The sequence below is a fragment of the Amphiura filiformis genome, chromosome 7 (assembly GCF_039555335.1).
Source record: "Amphiura filiformis chromosome 7, Afil_fr2py, whole genome shotgun sequence".
In the NCBI taxonomy this organism is placed as follows: Eukaryota; Metazoa; Echinodermata; class Ophiuroidea; order Amphilepidida; family Amphiuridae; genus Amphiura; species Amphiura filiformis.
This window is the reverse complement of record NC_092634.1, coordinates 44,444,183-44,464,064: the sequence shown is the minus strand read 5'-3', so window position 1 is coordinate 44,464,064 and position 19,882 is coordinate 44,444,183. Positions and strand designations below refer to the sequence as shown.

At 36.9% G+C, this 19,882-nt stretch overlaps 1 protein-coding gene across 1 annotated transcript; it reads left to right on the top strand.

The window, feature by feature from the left end:
• The first annotated feature begins 4,660 nt into the window (after window positions 1-4,660).
• Window positions 4,661-13,620, top strand: LOC140157209 (monocarboxylate transporter 12-like). Its single transcript, XM_072180327.1, has 4 exons — window positions 4,661-5,021; window positions 7,269-7,409; window positions 9,157-9,963; window positions 13,243-13,620. Exons 1-4 carry the CDS (start codon window positions 4,811-4,813, stop codon window positions 13,455-13,457), a joined length of 1,374 nt encoding a protein of 457 aa, XP_072036428.1. The 5' UTR covers window positions 4,661-4,810; the 3' UTR covers window positions 13,458-13,620.
• The last annotated feature ends 6,262 nt before the right edge of the window (window positions 13,621-19,882 follow it).

Below are 19,882 nucleotides of genomic sequence, written 5' to 3'. Positions count from 1 at the left end.
TTTAGGCAAACATTTTTCGCAAAATATTTTTTCAACCCAAAATAACATTCTGTTTAGAATGTTTTGTATCAAGTTTTCAAGAATGTTTTTGGAATGTTATTAAAACGTTTTTATACCCTTTATATAACCCAACATTTAAACGTTTTCTGCAAAACATTTTGTTTGCTGAGCAGTAGATTATCAAAAATGTTTTTAAGGTTATGAAAACGTTTTATACCCTTAATATACCCTTTATATAACCCGACATTTAAACGTTTTCTGACAACCTTTTATAACCTTTTGCGAATGATGTCGAAAACGTTTTGTGTTTGCTGGGACACTTATATTGTCCATATACTAGCTTCATGTTAATGAGCAATGACCACCAATTCACTTTAAATTGCAAATCTTGTGCGAAAAGTCACTACTAGTTTCGTCTGTTTTGTCATACACAGTTCAGTTGTAAATTCAATGAACAATGACTTTGCTTAAAGAGCGCTTACAAATTGATATGCACCCCCACGAGAAAATGTTCCGAAAGTCATAACAGAAGAAGATCAAAAGAAGGTTAATTAATGCGGTTGTGGTTATGCCAATAATAGCTCGGCCCCATTAAAAAGACAGTTCCGAAAATCATTACAAAAGATGCCCCCATCCCATTCCAAAAGAATGTTCTAAAAGTCATCACAAAAGAAGGTTGATGTTTCAAGTTTTTTTGTCAATATCGCTCCGGTTCGTTACCAAAAATGCTGGCACTGTCAGGAGCATATAGCCAGATTTCTTAGTCGAGGGGGAGATTTCAGGTAGGTTGGGGGACAAAAAAAAATCCCGGTTGCATCAGTTTGACCCGGTAATATCGGTGGAGCATATAAAAAGGTCTATACCGTTTTTTTAAGCGACTGTCATGACTGTAGGCTAGCCTACATCATGTTAAGTTCAAGCTTCCAAAAAAAGGGCTTTATTGAGACATTACTTTTAAGGCATTTTTCTCCTTAATTTTTTGTCAAGGGGTCACTCTTTTCCCCTTCCCCCACCCCCTCCCACTGACTACGCTACTTTGTCTGCACTGTGTGGAAACAAAACACTTCTTTAGTTTTCGTTGACTACTTAGAAGCTGACGGGCGGGGCAACTATAAGTAAGTTTATATTCTGTTGAATGTCAATAAATGAGTCTTCCCCCATAAATGTTTCTACTTTTCATGTTACTCCAGTTATTCGTTAAAGCCTTAATGTACGATCTTTTTTCAGAATTTACCTTTATTTTTTTCAAACCCGATTTTTTGGCATATTTGTAATACTTACACATGTTATAACTTAAATCTATGAGCAAACTGTCAAATTCGCCCTATTTGTAGTAAAACGGGATGATTTTCTGTTGGTCCGACATAAAATCATAATTTTTTAGACTATGATTTTATGTCGGCCACGATCGCAAACCGTAGTCTCCTACTAAACTAGTTTGGTTACTGGCCGCGTAACCAATCTGGCCGCGTAGGAGACTAACTCTGAGGCCGCACCAATGACGTAGAAAAACATAGATCGCTGAGCTCGAACTGGTACGTTGCCGTTTCATTGACAATCACACACTGAATACGGCATTATGAAATGAAGGGACCTAACAAAATCAGCATCAAATGCAACTAAAATGGGAACTAAATTTACTCTAGCATGTATGGATTAATAAAATTAAATAAATTACTTGTTTGAGCATATTCAACTTTACTGTGTACCATTTTTTTATCAAAAAATTGCTGAATAATAAAGGCAGGCACGCTCCTAAATCTAGTTCATTCGCCCGTTGCCATGCGGACCCTAAACAACTCTACTACCATGACCACTGAAGGCGAAATTTCGTAAAGTAGTAGAGTTGTTTAGCGTGGCAACACTGGTGATATACCAGATTCAGGCGTGCTTGCCTTTATAATTCAGCAATTTTTTGATAAAAACAATGGTATACTGGGAAATTTAATGCGTTTTAATACATGATTTTTTCAACTTTGTGTATTTATACAGCACCCAAACCGGGACCCAAACCTGCTTCACAGATTCGGCGAGCAGGGCACTCTATCCTTTCTACCTCATTGGGCCGCACTCGCTGTCCTAATCCAAATAGTGGGAGATCATGAGATGTTTCGAGTGAAAGAGGTGAAGTTTATGATGTTGTTTCTTTGCAAATTCCCAATATTTTTCGCGTCCAAATGTATTGGGAACTTTCATAATGATTGCATATTATCATTTTGGAAGAAAAAAAGAGCACATCAGACCTATCGAATTGCATTCTGAATACGAAGAATGTCCTTCTGATTTTTGAAATTCGCAATGTAATACACATTTTATGGCAAATGATTAAAAATTGATATTTTTGATATTTAACAGTACTCGAAGTAAACTTTATAAATCTGATAATATGTACTTAAAGTGTATGTAGGTGGGATGAAAAGCCGACGATCAATTGAAAATTTTGACCTTTCGTATTGAAGATATGGATTTTTTTCCCAAAACACCAAAAAAAGTAGGTCTTTTTGGGAAAAAATCCATATCTTCAATATGAAAGGTCAAAATTTTCAATTGATCGTCGGCTTTTCCTCCCAGCTATACATAAACTTTAAGAATATATCATTAGATTTATAAAAATTTACTTCGAGGACTGTTATATATCAAAAATGTGAAAAATATCAACTTTTAATAATTTGTCATAAAATTTGTATTATATCGTGAATATCAAAAATGAAAATTATTTGATATCAGAAAGACATTCTTCGTATTCAGAATGCAATTCGATATGTCTGATGTGCTCTCATGTCCCACAAAAAATACTGTCGAAGCGCTCAAAACGCTCATTCCAGATCCCTTAAGGCTTTAAGTTTAATGAAAATATTTACACCTAAATGATAAAATTCCTTTATTTTGAATGTGTTTCTACTTTTTCTGTCGCTCTGGTTATCCGTCTAGAGATGTGGCGACCATACTATTAGGCCTACTCAAAATCAAAATGAAAACAAATATTCCGAAAGTTACAAAATATCTATACTATAAAGAATATATTAAAAAGATAGGCCTAAAACGAATTAGGTCTAGTAGTCAAACAAATCAAACTCAAATGATTTATTTTCAAATTACATACCTTAAAATCTTCTGAAAGACACAAACGGTTTGTCTCAGCCATTTATTAATTTCTAGAATATGCATCAAATACCACCTTAAGATCTACGCATGACGACATAAACTTTTTTTTATTGTCACTGCATGCAGTAGGCCTATTTAGGAACGTTCATAAATACCTTGGTGGGGGGGCTGGAAAATTTGTAGGGGGGTCAAAAAGTTTTGACCTTCCAAAAGGGGGGTCAAAAAGTTTTGACATGGCAAAAGGGGGGGTCAAGAAAGTTTTGACACCCATAAAGGGGGGTCCAAAAGTTAAATACAAATTTGTGCGCTACGCGCGCACATTGTCTAATAAAGCTCTTTTCATCCCGATCATAGGCGTAAATAGAGTAAAATACAAAATTTTTGCGCGTTACGCGCGCAGTAAAGCATTTTTTTAAAGCTCCGGTATATATGTATGTAAAGCAACTGCAATTGTTTTTCGTCTGTGCCGCAAAATGTCATCCCCCCACACCAAGAAAGCTGGATACACCCCTGATACATCCATGCAATAACTTTTGAGACCTTATTTGAAAACAATTTATTTATATTTTATGATGACCTGACAATTTAGGCCTAATAAGGCCTGTAAGAGTGACACTGATAAATGATTAATTTATTGCGGATCTGTTTGCTTGAATTTGTAACAAGGTTGAAACTGTATAAGTTTAATCCACTGTACTAGTAAAATAAAGCATTACCTATAGTGGAAACAAGAGTGGAGTATTTTAAGTAGGCCTACTAGTATACCTTCATTATGTGTGTGTGTGTGTGTGGGGGGGTAAAAAGTTTGGGTGTTTACAAAAGGGGGGTCAAAAAGTTTTCAGTCCATAAAGAGGGGGTTCTAAAAGTTTAACATACAGACAGAGGGGGGGGGTCAAAAAGTTTTGACATACCGAAATCAAAATTTTCCAGCCCCCCCTACCAAAGTATTTATGAACGTTCCCTTAGCTCTTTTACTGCTAGCAACATTTGGCATTTATTGAACATTGACTTCAACGTAGTCACCCCACCAGATTCAACCAAGTTAGCAGATAAAGGTATAACCCCCGGGTATAACCAGTTATTGACTTTTCTCCTGGTAATTGGTCAATAACCAAACACAATATTGATTGGCTTGAGCAAATTAGTCCGGGCGATTTCTATTGCACAGGGCTCATCGCTGAACGAGGCTTTGAAATTTGCGATAACAATGCTTGAAAATGCTGTTATTTTAGTCGATAATAAAGGACATGTGTATGGTATTTGTTCAATATTTGATTACCTACTGAATACGCTGCTAATATCTCACAAAACTTAAAAAATAAGTCAGGTCAAGTGGGGTATGAAAAGTCGGGTATGAGAAGTAGGGTCACAACCCGGGGTCACAAATTGTACCAACATACACACTCCAAAAGTCCAAAGTCCAGTGCCTTGACACGACGGCCCAAAACATATAGCTATGTTGTGAACTATAGTGACGCGGATAACGCCGCCTCAAACTGACGTACCGTACTCATACATTTGTAAGTCAACATCCATTGGCATGGGCATAATACTGTCTTCTCAGTGTTGCAAACCGGGATTGCAAAACCTCCGTCAAAAGCTTACATGTAGTATCATCAAACCACCAACGTAAAATGATGTTTGCATCCGCGAATTTAACACGGGAGTTTATCATGTTTATAGAGGAGGGGGCTTAATCACCACCATGGGGAAGCTGTATCATCATTCACCATCATCAGTAGATAGCGGCTACGCATGGGTGGTTCTTGCAAGTTGCTTTGTTTTGAGGGCATTAGTTGATGCCTTTTGGACTAGTCTTGGCATCTTGTTTTTAAAATGGCAGACACATTTTGATGTCAGTGTCTCGAATACTGCATGGATAGGATCCGTATTTATGTTGATACTATATTCTTCAGGTAATAGCCTATAGTAATAAATCATTGATCATTCCTTTTTTGTATTTAGCCAAAAAATGTCAGAGTTGGCCACTGAGTTATGATTAGGCAAAATAAAAAAATAAACATGTTTCACGTCCCCTCCCGCTTGCTTTTTTGAGGTTTTGTGTGATATAGGTTTAGTGGTGGAGGTTCAGGTATGACTGTACAAAAAATATGTCTAGGAAGTTGGAATGCTTTCTATAGCCTTGTTAAGATACAAGAAACATAATTTAGGAAGGTTTTGTGATCATTGGAGGGGGTCTCAGAACAACAAATAAAAAAGGGCCTCCTCCTTTTTCCAGGCATTATTGTATACGCTAAAACATCTCTAAGTATGGGTATTTTACACCAATTTTGCGATAAAAAATAGAAAATAAAAAGCCCCCTCCTCCTCCTTTTTTTCAAAAACCCGGACGTGAAACATGTTTTATTTTTTACTTGGCCTTACAAAATGAACATAATAAGCTTACAGTTGTATTTGAACGCTGTATGGAGATTAAGCAATATGTTTATTCACTCCATGTTATCTCAGTAGTAATATAACATGTTATTATTTTTACTTTTTTTCTTTTTCTATTTCTTTATTTACATAAAAGTAAAATTAGCATTGTTTTAGACGTTTTTGGTCTTTTGGTTCTTATTCTCTGAACTTAAATATGACAAATCCTATAAATTGAGGCAGGAGGGGACGAGAACCAAAACATTATTTTTTTTGGCGTAAACATAGACATATTGCACTGTGATACCATGAACTCGGCTGAACTTTAACACAGCTCCGGGCACAGCTCAGCTTAGGGACGCACCATTAGACTTCAAGGGGGGGTGGAGGAAGTTGGGGTCGGGGCAAGATTTTTTTTTTTTCGCCGCCAAAGGCGGCGAAGTTTTTTTTTTCGTCGCCAAAGGAGACAAGTTTTTTCTTTTTTAATTTTCATGCATTCATACAGTTTGGTGAGGAAAGGTTTTTTTTTTTTTAGTGTTGGTAGGGCTCATGGAGTGGGGAAAGTTTTTTTTTGCAAAAACTTCCTCCCCACCCCTTGAAGTCTAATGGTGCGTCCCTTAGTATTGTATGCAAGTGGATATACAGAATCGGCGAGATAGGAGGGAACAGATATGCCACAATTAGGCCAAGTAAAAATAAAAACATGTTTCTCGTCCGGGTTTTTAAAAATTAGGAGGATGAGGGGCTTTTTATTTTCTATTTTTTATTGGAAAACGACGCTAAATACCTGTATTTGGCACCATATTTTGGGTATTCGACATACAGATTGATATCTGAGAAAAAGGAGGAGGTCCTTTAAGTTTTTATTTTATTTTTTTGAGAGGTAGACCCCTCTAGTGATCACAAAACTCTTCTTAAATGATGTATTATGCATTTACAAAGCCGTAAAATAAGTTTCAACTTCTGAAACATCTTTTTCAACAAGTTATAACTGAAAGTTTACAAAATAAAAAGAAATGTGACAAATCTTCAAAAAAGGAGGAGGGCGCGGATGAGAAACATGTATTTTTTTTACTCGGCCTTAAACAAACCATTTGAAATTCAATTTCAATCCAGAGCCTCTCTATGGTGTGCTACTTTGATTACAAAATCAGGACCTTTTGAAAACAAAGGGTTCATTAATAAAGAAATTCTTTTTGTTTGGTTAGTCAGTAGTTTATACCCAATCCAGGTACCATTTGTTAAATTTTATCGTCGATTAATCTCTTATTATGTAAACATGGTAAAGAACAATAGGTTATAAAGCCTACTCAAAATCCATATTAACATGATCCCTTATCTTTAATAAAAATGGTATAGGTCTAAAAAGAGTATAGCATCAACCCTGTGTTATCAGTCTACAAAATTGTAAAACCGCGCCAGATTCCATACTTTTATTCTGTAATTACGCAACAATACCTCAATTTGGAGCGAGATTTTCTTGACTAGGCCTACTTTTCACCATAAGTTATAGTCCACAGATATTGGAACATACATTCCAATATCTGTGGTTAGGCAGTGTCCATACGCTATTGTGTTTATGCTAATGTCATTGCGTAATCAACAATTCATCATCGCTAGTTCATATTTGTTTTGAAAAAGTACAAACTTGTATTTATCGTGAGTAACAGCTAGTAACAGCTAGTAACAGTCATCACTAAAGTCATCCATGAGCGGAGATACGCCAGTGTGGGGAACTTATTGACCATCCCTCGTAATAATACCACCGTTCTGTTCTTTTTTTGCAGCCCCTATATCCTCCGCCTTGGCACATCGTCTGACGTATCGTGTGAACGTCATAGGAGCGGGAATTGTCATATTTTCGTGTTTGTTTGCTATTAGTAAGACGGACCAATTCTGGCAAATCTACATATTTATGCCAATTCTTAGTAAGTTTAAACTGTGCAATCGTGCTTAGTATTTACAATATAACCATCAGGCCCGTATGCGGCCGCACCCCCCAAATGTACAAAAGTATACAAAAAGTCCCAAAATATGACAATTTGTGAGCGTAGCGAGCAAAAAATTGAGTTTTTTACGCTTTTTTGGTCAAAAAAGGTCCACATTTTTGAGGAAAAATCCACTTTTTACAAAATCGCCCCACCCCCTTGGAAAAAAGGTCCACTTTTTCAAAATCAGCACCCCCCCAAAAAAAAAATCCTGCGTACGGGCCTGATAATAGCTGAAAATCGTGTTACTAATAAACAATGCTAATGTTATTCAAATTCATGCAGAAAGTAAAACAACTTGACATTGAAATCAAGTAACGAATAATATTATTTATTTGTTTTTTGCCCGGGGGGGGGGAGGGTCACTCCCATTGTGGCCGCGATAATCAACTTTTGAAAAGCACCCTAAACAAGGATTTAACCCTTGGCTAAAACGACACCCTAAACAGGGATTTCATTCCTAACATCAAATTTCATACCCTAAATTTCATTTCCGCGTATTTAGAAATTGCAATTTTGCTACCCTTTTTTCCAATTTTTCATGTTTTTGACACCCTAAACGCGATACGCGCGTATCGTGCCTACCCACGAAAAACGGCCCTTTTTACGCTTTTTCATTATCGCGGATGGTGTACAGGCCACAATGGGAGTGACCCCCGGGTTTTTTTGGCGCATCCTTGAACCACTGGCGGGCAATACCATCACAAATGGAGTTTTAAAAATCTTGTCTCCATTCATGTTTTCAACAATAACATATTTCGGACGCCTTCGCAGCATTGAACTCATGTAGAATCAAGGAAGTGAGAAAGAATGGTCACAGCACTATGACATAGGCTATAGTACAGTGACAAGCTATATAGATATTACTAAATTTATTCCGATATTTAAACAATTTCAGCATAATACGAATAGAAAGAAACTAGACCTACTGTGGCTCACGAATATAGATGACTTCTGCATGACATTTGACCTCAACCATAATTTATTAGTACTCTTAATTATGTGTTTTCACGTTTAAACCCAATTGGACAAATTTTAATATTTTACCTCTAGACGACATTGACCTTGGATGGTCTAGTTTTGTTTCTTTAATGTTCCACTCATATCAAGGATGATTTGCACCAAGTTTCAGCCCAATCATGCACATTTTTACATTTTACCCATTTGACCTTTGACCTCAAATGACGCCATATTGATTTTGTTTCATGTTCCATCATGTATTAAACTAGTCAGAGGAATATGCTAGTAGTTTGCAATGCCTAGAATGCGTCTTTATTGAGTAAAAACGTCAAAAAGGTGAAACCCCATACACCCCATGTAAATATATCGACTAAGACATATTTTGTGAATGTATCGAAGCATTCAGAACAGTGTACATTATTCCTTGATCCGACTTACTTAAATTGCACTTTACAGTTTTTGACCCCTGCATGCCCATTGTTACGTATCATAATTCTCGAGTATTTGCACATTTCTAGTCATGCATGCCTCTTGCACATTTCTCATTGTCTCACCCTATTCCTTTTTAAAGAATTTTAATGATAAAATTAATATGGGGTAATGATACTAAGTATTAAAAACGCCATTCCGAGTTTTTGAAAAATGAGATAAAAACAAACAAAAACATTTTAGGAACAACCATAATGGTTTGTTATAGGCCTAATGCCATTTTCAATTTTCGTTTCAGGTTTTGGGTTTGGGATCGCTTGTCAGACAGGATGTTCATATTTTGCTGTGTTTTTTGACAAACGTTTAGCTCTGGCTAATGGACTGAACAGTGTAGCAAGCGCAGTTGGGATTTTGAGTCTTCCACCGTTGATGGAGATCCTTATAAGTTACTACGGATGGAGAGGCGCGTTACAAATAACATCGGCAATCATGTCTAATATATGTGTATGTGGGGCATTGCTGAGAAATCCTCCAAAAGTGAAAAAACTGAGGACTATCAGTAGCAAAAGTAATGATACAGCAGAACTTGACACCAGTTGCTGCAATAGCTTCTTTAAAGACATTGCAAAAAGTTTTGATCTATCGTTATTTCGCAAGTTGGCGTTCGTCTTTCAAGGTATCGTAACTGGAGTTTTATACGGCGGCAACAACACTGCTATTTTGTACCTCGTCCCATACGCAGTAAGCGTCGGGATAGCTAATATGGAAGCTTCCTACCTCATGTTTATCTTTGGTATCAGCGGACTCGCCATCAGACTCTGTCCCGTCGGCTGGATTGTCGACAAGAAATTCATCTCCGCATCAACCTTAGGTGGAATTGCATTCCTGATGTGTGGACTTAACATTGTGATCACATCATTTACTAGAACATTTTCAGGATTAGTTATAGTGGCAGTAGTGTATGGGGTTACCCTCGGTGTTGCAGCCTTCTTGAGGATGGTAATGGTTACTTACGCTGCTGGGTCTAACGAGAAAGCTCCTGGTGCCATTGGCTGGATGTTTCTCGGCGAAGGAGTTGGGACTCTTACTTGTATTTTGCTTATGGGTATGATATACCGTAAAACCCCGTCTACAAGCATATATAGTGTTTTTTATGAAAGCTAAATTAATTCGAACCAAGCGTAAATATACCAATACAATAGATTGGTCTTAAAATAATACTTGTTTGTATATGCTTGGATCCGTAATTTATTTGCTCAAACTCCATAATGACGCCTGGATGTAGCTTTCATCAGAAGCACTCTATATGCTTGTAGACGGGGTTTTACGGTATATTATTGGTTAATTACTTCCTAATGTACAAAAGCAGTTTCTGGAAGACTCTTTTTTAGTTTTTTTTAGACAATTCGTTTGAGTTCGACTAACAAAAACATGATGGTGATATTACTCGAAACTTATCTTTAGATGAATTTTAGTATTATCGAAAAGGTTACAATGTCGAATCAGCCTCGGAACACGACAAAGTTCAATAACCTCAATAAACAATAATAGTGCAAAATTTGACCTGAAGTTGCAGAGTATGAGTTTTTGTACTCAAATTTTCAAAGGTCATTCAATGAATGTATCTATCTGTGCCTGATAGATGAGCATGTTGTGGATCCTATAGTGTAAGTAATTACAGGTATTGCTGCATAGACATGATCAGAGGATGATTTAAGGAAGCCCCATAATGCACTGTAAAAGTGTTAGGGACCGTTCATTATTTCTACCAGAGGGGGGGCCGGGAGCAGACAGAAAGTCACTGCCGAAAACTATATGACCCCCCTTCTCCGATAATAAAAACCATATGACCCCCCCCTCCGAGCTACATGAAAATCATATGACCCCCCCCCCCACCAACCAAAATAGTGCTGCGGAGGAGCCCGGCAGAGGAGTGGGGTCTTTGTAATTTTGGTTACAGGGATGTGCCACACAGACCTTTGAATGCTGACTTTCTCGCATCTGTACCATTTTTCATCACCATGTAGCAGTGATGTCATTGTGCATTTCATTTATAGGCACAGCTTCAAGTAGCTAGTGGACACTTAAAGCGCTGACGTACGCACACGCGCAATGACGCGCAATAGATGCGCACCTGGATCAGCTGCCTCAACGCATCACGTCACTGCCACATATCAGGCTGAAAAATTATGCTTTCACTGTTTTTGCCACCCGGCTATCAGTATACCAATTTTTCACAAAAAGACCTAAATTTACCCTAATTGCAGTAATTGGGCACTTTTCTCCAAATATTGGTCTTTACTGAATAGCCACCCATCGTGGCACATCTCATATACCTTCAACTTGGTAGAACCCCACAGGGTATTTTAACTTGTTTTAGTCATTTTTCTAAAATATTATTTATTTCACATGCATGTACACAGTTTTTGGTTCAAACTGCCACCCTGTGCTCCAGCTAGCACATGTACTTCAAATTATACCACAGGTCCCTGAACAAACCACAGTGATATCATCCATACGACTACAGTTTTTTTTGTACCAAAAACAATATTTCAAGTGGCAGGTTTGGAAACTTAGGTCAAAATTTTGATATTTTGAAGATAAACTGATGAAATATGGGGCAAAAGTGGAATAAATGTGTGTGAAGCGCGCGGAAATTTGCACTTTTGGGGCTAAAATGGGCAAATATGTGGTCAGAAACCTATATTCAGGCGTGAACATTGGGGGGGGGGGGGTGATTGTATGGATCAACCCCCTGGCAAATATTGGGGAGATGGTGATTCCTATGGTGATGTAACAGACTCCGTTCGGCTCAAACGTGGACACAGAAGGTCCAATTAGATCCATGTAATTATGTGAAATGATTATCAAAAAAATGTCAAAATGAATCTTAAATTTAATTCAAAATTTGTTGTCATAATATCCAACATATCCACAAAATTATTTAGATTCATCTGTCACTTCCCAGAATCATTACTGTTATCGTTAATGAAATAATTGATAATTATACATCTATATTTTGACTATATAAAAATATCTAAAATTTCTTTCATGGAACTCTCTAAATTCATTGAACTCTTGAAAGAGAGAAAACATGCACACAGACATATACACCCCATCCATAGGGCTAGGGTGGCTGTGGTTTGTGTGTGTTCACTACTCAGTGGCAGTCACTGCACATTTGTCCGGAACATTTGTCCATCACACAACCATAATATAATTTCTGAAAGGGTGAATTTCTATTAGTATTATGATTATGATGATGATGATGATGATGATGATGATGATGAGGATGATGATGATGACGATGATGATGATGATATTTTTCTATAATGTATTTGAATACATTGCCCAAGTTTACTGTCATGGTGGTTTGGGCGAGTCTTTGTAATTTAACTAGGGTATGGAAATGACACCTGTGTGGGGTGGGGTTTGATAGTAGATGTGTATTGGGGGAGCAGTTTGGGTGGTGTAGTTGTCTCTTTTCATTGTAAAAGAACAAAGAAGAGTCTGACCACAGCATTACTGTGCAGCAGCTTGATTATTCTTAATTCTCTATTACGAAAATGGCAATGCATGTATATTTATGAAATAAGGTTCAAAATTCTCTTATTTCAGCAAATTTGTATTGTACATTTGGCAAATTAGAAGCAAAACCTAGAATTTGTCTCCATTTTTTGGAATGTTTTACCCAATGACCCATTTTTTCAAAATGTTATAATAAATTACTTATTTTTGGTGCAAATTTATGTCAATTCACACCGTGGCAGGTGAAAAACAGGTGAGGTCTGACTTAAGTCCGGACTAGGACCAAAGTGTCGGCCGACATGCAAAGCGCAAATCTAATGGTCATGGGTCCAGGGCAAAACCATCTGACCCCCCCTTTCAATAACTTTGCCTGACAAAAACCACCTGACCCCCCATGTATTCTCCCGGCCCCCCTCCGGTGGAAATAATGAACGGTCCCTTATCACGCGAGTTTCAACTGCCACTTTACTTCTCAACTCCCATTGAATTCTGTGCAAAAGATGTTGTTTTAGAATTGTGTGTGTGTCATTATTACTTGGTCGATTTCAGAACAAAAGTGATGTATGCACGAAGGATAATTCACACCTTCTGTAGATAACATAAAATGTGAAATCGACTGACATTTTGAATGTGTTTTTATTGTAAATATATCAGTCCAATTTCAAATTTTACCATACACGTGTATGCAGTGGTGTCATGTTCACTCACGCAGCTGTGCTAACCGCAAGTTGACCCCAGTGAAGTGCTGGGAAGTGCTTCAATCATCCTCTCAGACATGATAGACATGCATGCGAGGTCGTGACTCGTTCATTATCTGCAACTCAATAACTTTTGAAATGTCTTCCCTTTTTTGCAGGATTTCTGCACGACATATCTGGCAACTATCGGGCACCACTGATAGTGAGCGGTGTGTGTGTTATGTGTTTAGGTATCAACATGTTGTTGTATCCATTGCAAGTGAGATGTCAACATTGGATAGACACCGCCAGGAGCAGACAGACAATACTTGATACAGATTCAACTCAGAACTTTGCTAGATTAGTCGTCATGGGTAAACAAACTACAATTTAAGAAAGACGCTTATTTTTACTTTCAATTGGGACATTCGGTGCCATTTGTCGATCAGGTTGGGCCATATATATATCCTATAGGGTAAAGAAGAAACAGAAACAAACAAACTTGAACAAACCAAATATAATGTGGAACTGTTTATATGGGTGACGTTTTCTACACTAATATTGATTGCATGCGCCATTCTAGCCGGTACTTCCACTGGCCATAATATGACCTGTCCAAATCGGACATGTCCGAATCGATATGCTGTAAAGGTTCGCCTAATGGCGCTATGGGCTCCCTTGACATAAGTAGAATTTTAGGCACAACCTAAAAGTGTCCTCCCGTAGAATTCCCATCAGCAAATAAGGGCACGGAACCTTAATTATTGGAATTTCAGAGGAGGGAGCCTCTATCTGCACATGGAATTTACCTTTAGGCAAAGGAGCCCAAGTGCGCCATAAGGCGAATCTTTACGGTAGTCGGATGTTCGTGAACCTTGATCAAACTCATGTGAGGAGATGAGTAGTCCCATCACACATCACTGATGTTGAACAGTTAACGACCTGAAAGAGCACACATTTTTATATTTTCAGTTTCAGCATTCGTTTCAGAAACTCGAAACGTACCCTCATAGAATAGTACAAGATCCTGTTCAACTTTCAAATCGACCCCCAGAAGTGTCACGCCGTAGGTTTTAGTTAGAGCACATTAGACTCACATTTGTTTATTTGGAGAAAAGCATTCATCCCTGAATATTCGACGTTTTTTTTATTTTTATTAAATCAGCCAGTTTATTCTCATTAATTACATATACAAAGATAAATAATGATACATGAATAAAATAAATATAGCAACAATAAAATACATATAAAGTAGTACAAACTGGCAGTGAAAAATCTAGGACACGGAGATACCCGACCAGCGAGTCTCCGGCAAGATAAAATATTTATAAAACAAAAACAATTGTTAAAAGACATTATAGTTTAAACAGTGGTGGATCAATCCATGATGGTTCGGATTTGGAACAATATAAACTAAAATATGTGCACAGGACGATTTTCATAAGATTATTCCGAACGTTCTTAAAAGTTTGAGTTGTACCAGAGAGATGTATAAGGGACTTAAGAGTAGATGTGTTTTCAGGAGATAGGTAACCTCTACTACCAATTTCAAAAGCATGAATATTGACTTTGAGCCCTTTTCGGTAAGATCATTAACAAGACTTGCATATTTGTCGAGTTTCCTCTGATGGGCATTAACAATGTTTGTTTCGAAGGGTATGGTTAACTCAATAATACAAATCTTGCTGAGATGAGGCCAATGAATGACAAGATCAGGGCGCTGGGAGGTAGGAAGAACATCAGGTGGAACTGTTGTGACTGTTTCTCCTTTTTTACCTCCGAGATCAGCATAAACATGATAGTCATTAGTATTGTCAGAGTTCTTAATAAAAATTCCCTTTAAAAGGGAAAGCCAGCCTCAATGTAGAAGAGGTCTTGTAATTAGTTTTGGTCAATGTGAAAGGCATTTTTAGGATCACGGCTTACTACATCCATGTTACATGACAGTCCACCAAACCATCAACGGTGAGAAGATGTACACTGAAACTGCAGAAAACATTAACTCCTAATCTCCTGTCAACTCTTTAATTCATTATTGTTCATTATTATTAATTCATTATTGTTCTCTAAATTGTTCTGTTCTGGTTTTATTTGTCTTTTCAGCTTTTTACCCACGATATTTCAATTTCCAATTTTTTAATACCATAACTTACGAACTCAATTTATTCGCTTAGGAATGTCCGATTTTATTGGGGAAAACGGCGTTGTGGAGCAAAATAGCTCTTTATGTGAAAGCCTCCAAATTTATAAGCTGTCCAAAAGATGTCTGTTTTTGACATGATACGCCACATTTCTTAAAGACCCATTCAGTGATCCCAGTGCAAGAGTAAAAAAATTAAAATTGTTTATAAATTCCTTAAAAGAGAAGGATAGGCCTAAGTCATTCAAATTGTCATTTGGTATTTTTGAAATGCCAAATTTGGCAAAAAATGAAGAAAACAGCAGTACTGACGAAGTTCAAGCCCCGCCATTCAAATACTTGTAGCTAATTTTAGATACTGTCAGTATCTAAAAATACAGATTCGTGTAAAATGTCTTATTTTGTCTTAAATAGGCCTACACGGCTTTTTGGCTGAACCATTCGCAGACTTAGCACATCTATGTAATAACAAAGGTACGGTACCAAAATTTTGATGATTTTTACGATCGTCCGGATGAGCAAATCACTGAATGGGCCTTTCATATTAATAATAGATAAGCTGCCTTTAAAAATATTATTGACAATGTTGAGAGTAGGAATTACCTTGAAAAATGTCTCAAAAATACAACATGCCAGTTATATTCCGGTCTGAAACGATCAGACGATCATAAACCCAAATCGTGAAAAAATCACCCCGGGTAGATTTTTGGCTATTTCTCCATTTACGATCCTGCCCAAAAGTGTCTGCTTTCGATATACCACGTCACAAATACTACACTGCACTGACTGCAGGTTTTAGTTAAAAGGGCATTTCGTGATCCACAGCATCATCCCTAACTTTTCTCAAAAAAGTTGAGATTTTTATATCACTGGAAACCTCTGGCTACATAATGTTTATGTACAAAATATTTCTTGCAGATTAATTCGTTAGCAAAGTAATCGTGAAATTTGAATTTCGTTCTGGTATACCAGAACAAAATTGCAACACATTGTGTACACATAACCATGCATAACTCGTAAAGGCAAAATCGGAATCAACTGAATTTTTTTAGAATAAGCTTTTTTTGTGGATATCTACTGAAAAATGTCATAAAAAGAGGATGCTAGGATCACGAAATACTCCTTAAATTCGCCATATAACATAATATAAACTCACCTTACATGTACATTTTTTATTTTAAAATAATTTGATATTAATTCGCAATGTATAGTTTACTATTATGATAGATGGTGGCAAGAACATTTATAAAGGACTGATTACTCACTGCAATCTTCACTCTTGTGTGTTTTGACTGTAAGTTTATGAATCAAATAAAAAAGATAGAAAGTAGCTTCACTTACGTTATGTGTCATTTTATTTATCACATAGAAGTTATTAAATTAATAAAGTAAGACAATTTATTTATCTATAAGTGCATGTCAAATGGGTACATTGTTCAATACTATAGGCCTACATGCATAAATTATGCCCATATTATAGCTAGGCCCTAAAACTTTATTTTGCATTTTTCCCGTTGAAAAGGCAAAACTGATGTTCATGATAGCAACTATTTCATCAATAGCATTTTGAGTCATTTTTATCCATAAAACGACACAGGATAGGATAGATAATTACTTTGACATCAATATGGTCCATATGATGAAGATTTTGATTCTTAGATCTGTTATCAACATGATATCACGCTGTTCAGTGGTCAAGGACCCCGGGTCAAAGACACTGAAATGACATACTTTTCTTCTGCTGACCATATGATGCTGTATATTAACTATTATTGTTACATTTTAGGCCTATACCTAAAACTTTTAAAGTCATATTAATTCAAACATAACTTTGGTAATACTCACTCGTTTTCATTCGTTGAAACGGCAAAACATACTTACTTTTCCTTACACATCGAATTAAAATATTTAAAAAAAATTCAACCACAAAAAGTTTTAACAAAAAGTCATTCCAATACCAATAAAAATTAATCTCTTGAGCAAACTGACCCCATCCCAGAAACAGGTACCAGCCCGATGGGCTGGCGAAAAGAGACACCAAATAGTTCAAAACCGAATCATGGCGCCATGTGTACCTTCCTTGATCAAGTTTTGTTTTGCAAAAGTTCAACACATGATGGAGAGGTTGGCTGTTTTGACACAAAGGGCATTTGACATTATTAGCTGATCTTAGGCGCCACCTCCCCAAGTTGGTCAATGTAGGGAGGGAATCTGTGGCTGCGTTGAGCGCAAATTGTAAGACACCACGTGGAAGCGCATACATTATATGTTTCCAAGTAAAACAATTCTGTTCTAAGTGAATAAGCTGGAGAAACCGGCCTTGAACCAGCAATTCTTTAACTTTAGAATTCCACAGGTTACGGATTTCATCAGTGACAAACTCTTTGATCTTACCAACAATACCTTTTTTTGTGGGCACTGGATTGCTACGGGTCGGATTATTTTCCAGAGCTTTAACAGCTTCATTGTACAAGTTCTGACTATAATGAATTATGGAAAATTTACGAGAAAATGATTCTTCTCTAGCCAGCTTTGATACCAACGCATCCTGAACTCTTGAGTCGAAGCTTCTTTTAAGATGCACAAACTTAGAAGCATGACCTTCTTTATACAGCTGGGAGATGCTGCGAATTTCGAGCGAACCAGAAGAGTAAAGACCAGCCAAGGTACCCGGTCTAGGGATCTGCAGCCATTTTTTGACAAATGAGTTGCAGAGGGCATCTAGTTTAGGAAGGTCAGACCCGTTGAGTTCATGGACCGTAAGGTGGTATCTAAGCGATGGTAGAAGGTACCTTATATAAATGGCAAATTTAAACTCATTTCTGATCAATGTACTATCAATATTCTCCAGTCTTTGTTTGAGAATGTTGTGCGTTTCAGAGAACACTTCAGCTGGTTTCCCCAGCTTAGTTACAAGAGCACCAAGATACTTATGGTTGGTATCATGAAGAGTTTCAATTTCCGCATCACCAACTTTGAACATGATTGGTTGAAATCTACCATTAACAATTGAAAGAGATTTACACTTTGATGGCTTAAGGGTTAGACCCAGTTTTGTTATAATATCATCAATGTTCCGAAGGATCCTCTGATGGGTATCTCTCCTTCGAGTGGCAAGATTGACATCGTCAGCAAATGGATTAACAATATGGCGAACATTTGAGGCCTTATTAAGTAAATAACCATGCCTCTCTTCCGATTTAATGTAGTCAATGATTGGGTTGAAGGCAAGGAGAAATATAAGGAGATAATGGATCTCCTTGAAACACGCCCCGTTTGAATTGGAATAATTCAGAGGACCAGTTTGGAGTAACAACTTGACCTTTAAGATTACCATAAAGGTTAGAGATATAAGTGACTATTTCTTCCGGAAAGCTGTTGCACTTAAGCGTATGAGAAATAACATCATGTGAAACAGACCCAAAAGCATCCTTGAGATCAAACCAGGTAAGGTGAACTGTTTTCTGAGCAAGTCTGGCGTGACGCATAATTTCAGAGACAACAAATGTGTGATCTATTGTCCCACTGATATGCTTCAAGAAAGCTTTTCGCCAGCCCATTCGGGGCTGGTACCTGTTTCAGGTTTGGGGTCAGTTTACTCAAGAGATTATATTTTAGTGGTATTGGAATGATTTTTCTTTTTACTTTTTGTGGTTAAATTTTTTAAAAATATTTTAATTCGATTTGTTAGGAAAAGTAAGTATGTTTTGCCGTTTCAACGAACGAAAACGAGTGAGTATTACCAAAGTTATGTTTGAACTAATTAATTATGACTTTAAAAGTTTAAAGGCCTAAATGTAACAATAATAGTTAATATATATAGCATCATATGGTCAGCAGAAGAAAATCTGACATCACCTATGATGTCATATCAGTGTCCTTGACCGGGGGTCCTTACTCCTTGACCACTGAACAGCGTGATATCATGTTGATAACAGATCTATAGAATCAAAATCTTCACCATATCCCGGATCATATCACAGATTCTCAACAATCTGTGATCATATGGACCATATTGATGTGAAAGTAGTTATCTATCATATCCTGTGTCGTTTTATGGATAAAAATGACTCAAAATGTTATTGATGAAATGGTTGCTATCATAAACATCAGTTTTGTCTTTTCAACGGGAAAAATCCGATGCAAAATAAAGTTTTTAGGGCCTAGCTATAATATGGGCATAATTTATGCATATAGTATTGAACAATGTACCCCATTTGACATGCACTTATAGATAAATAAATTGTCTTACTTTATTAATTTAATAACTTCTTTATTATAAATAAAATGACACATAACTATTTGATTCATAAAATTACATTCAACAAAATGATTGAAGAGAAAACACACAAGGCACTAGGTAGACTGTTATAGAATGGAGTATGTAAGATGCCATGTCCATAGTTTCGCAGGAGTTTCCGACTAGCAATCAACATGATCAGCACATTCAGAAAAACACAGTTTAAGAGTGAAGATTGTAGTGAGTAACCAGTCCTTTATAAATGTGCTGGCCACTATCTATTATAATATAGTAGGCTTAAACTATACATTGCGAATTAATTAAGTTATTTTAAAATAAAATGTACATGTAAGTTAACTCAAACCGGCAGTGTATATATCGAAAGCAGTGAAATCGGACATTCCTAAGCGAAGATATTGAGTTCGTAAGTTCTGGTATT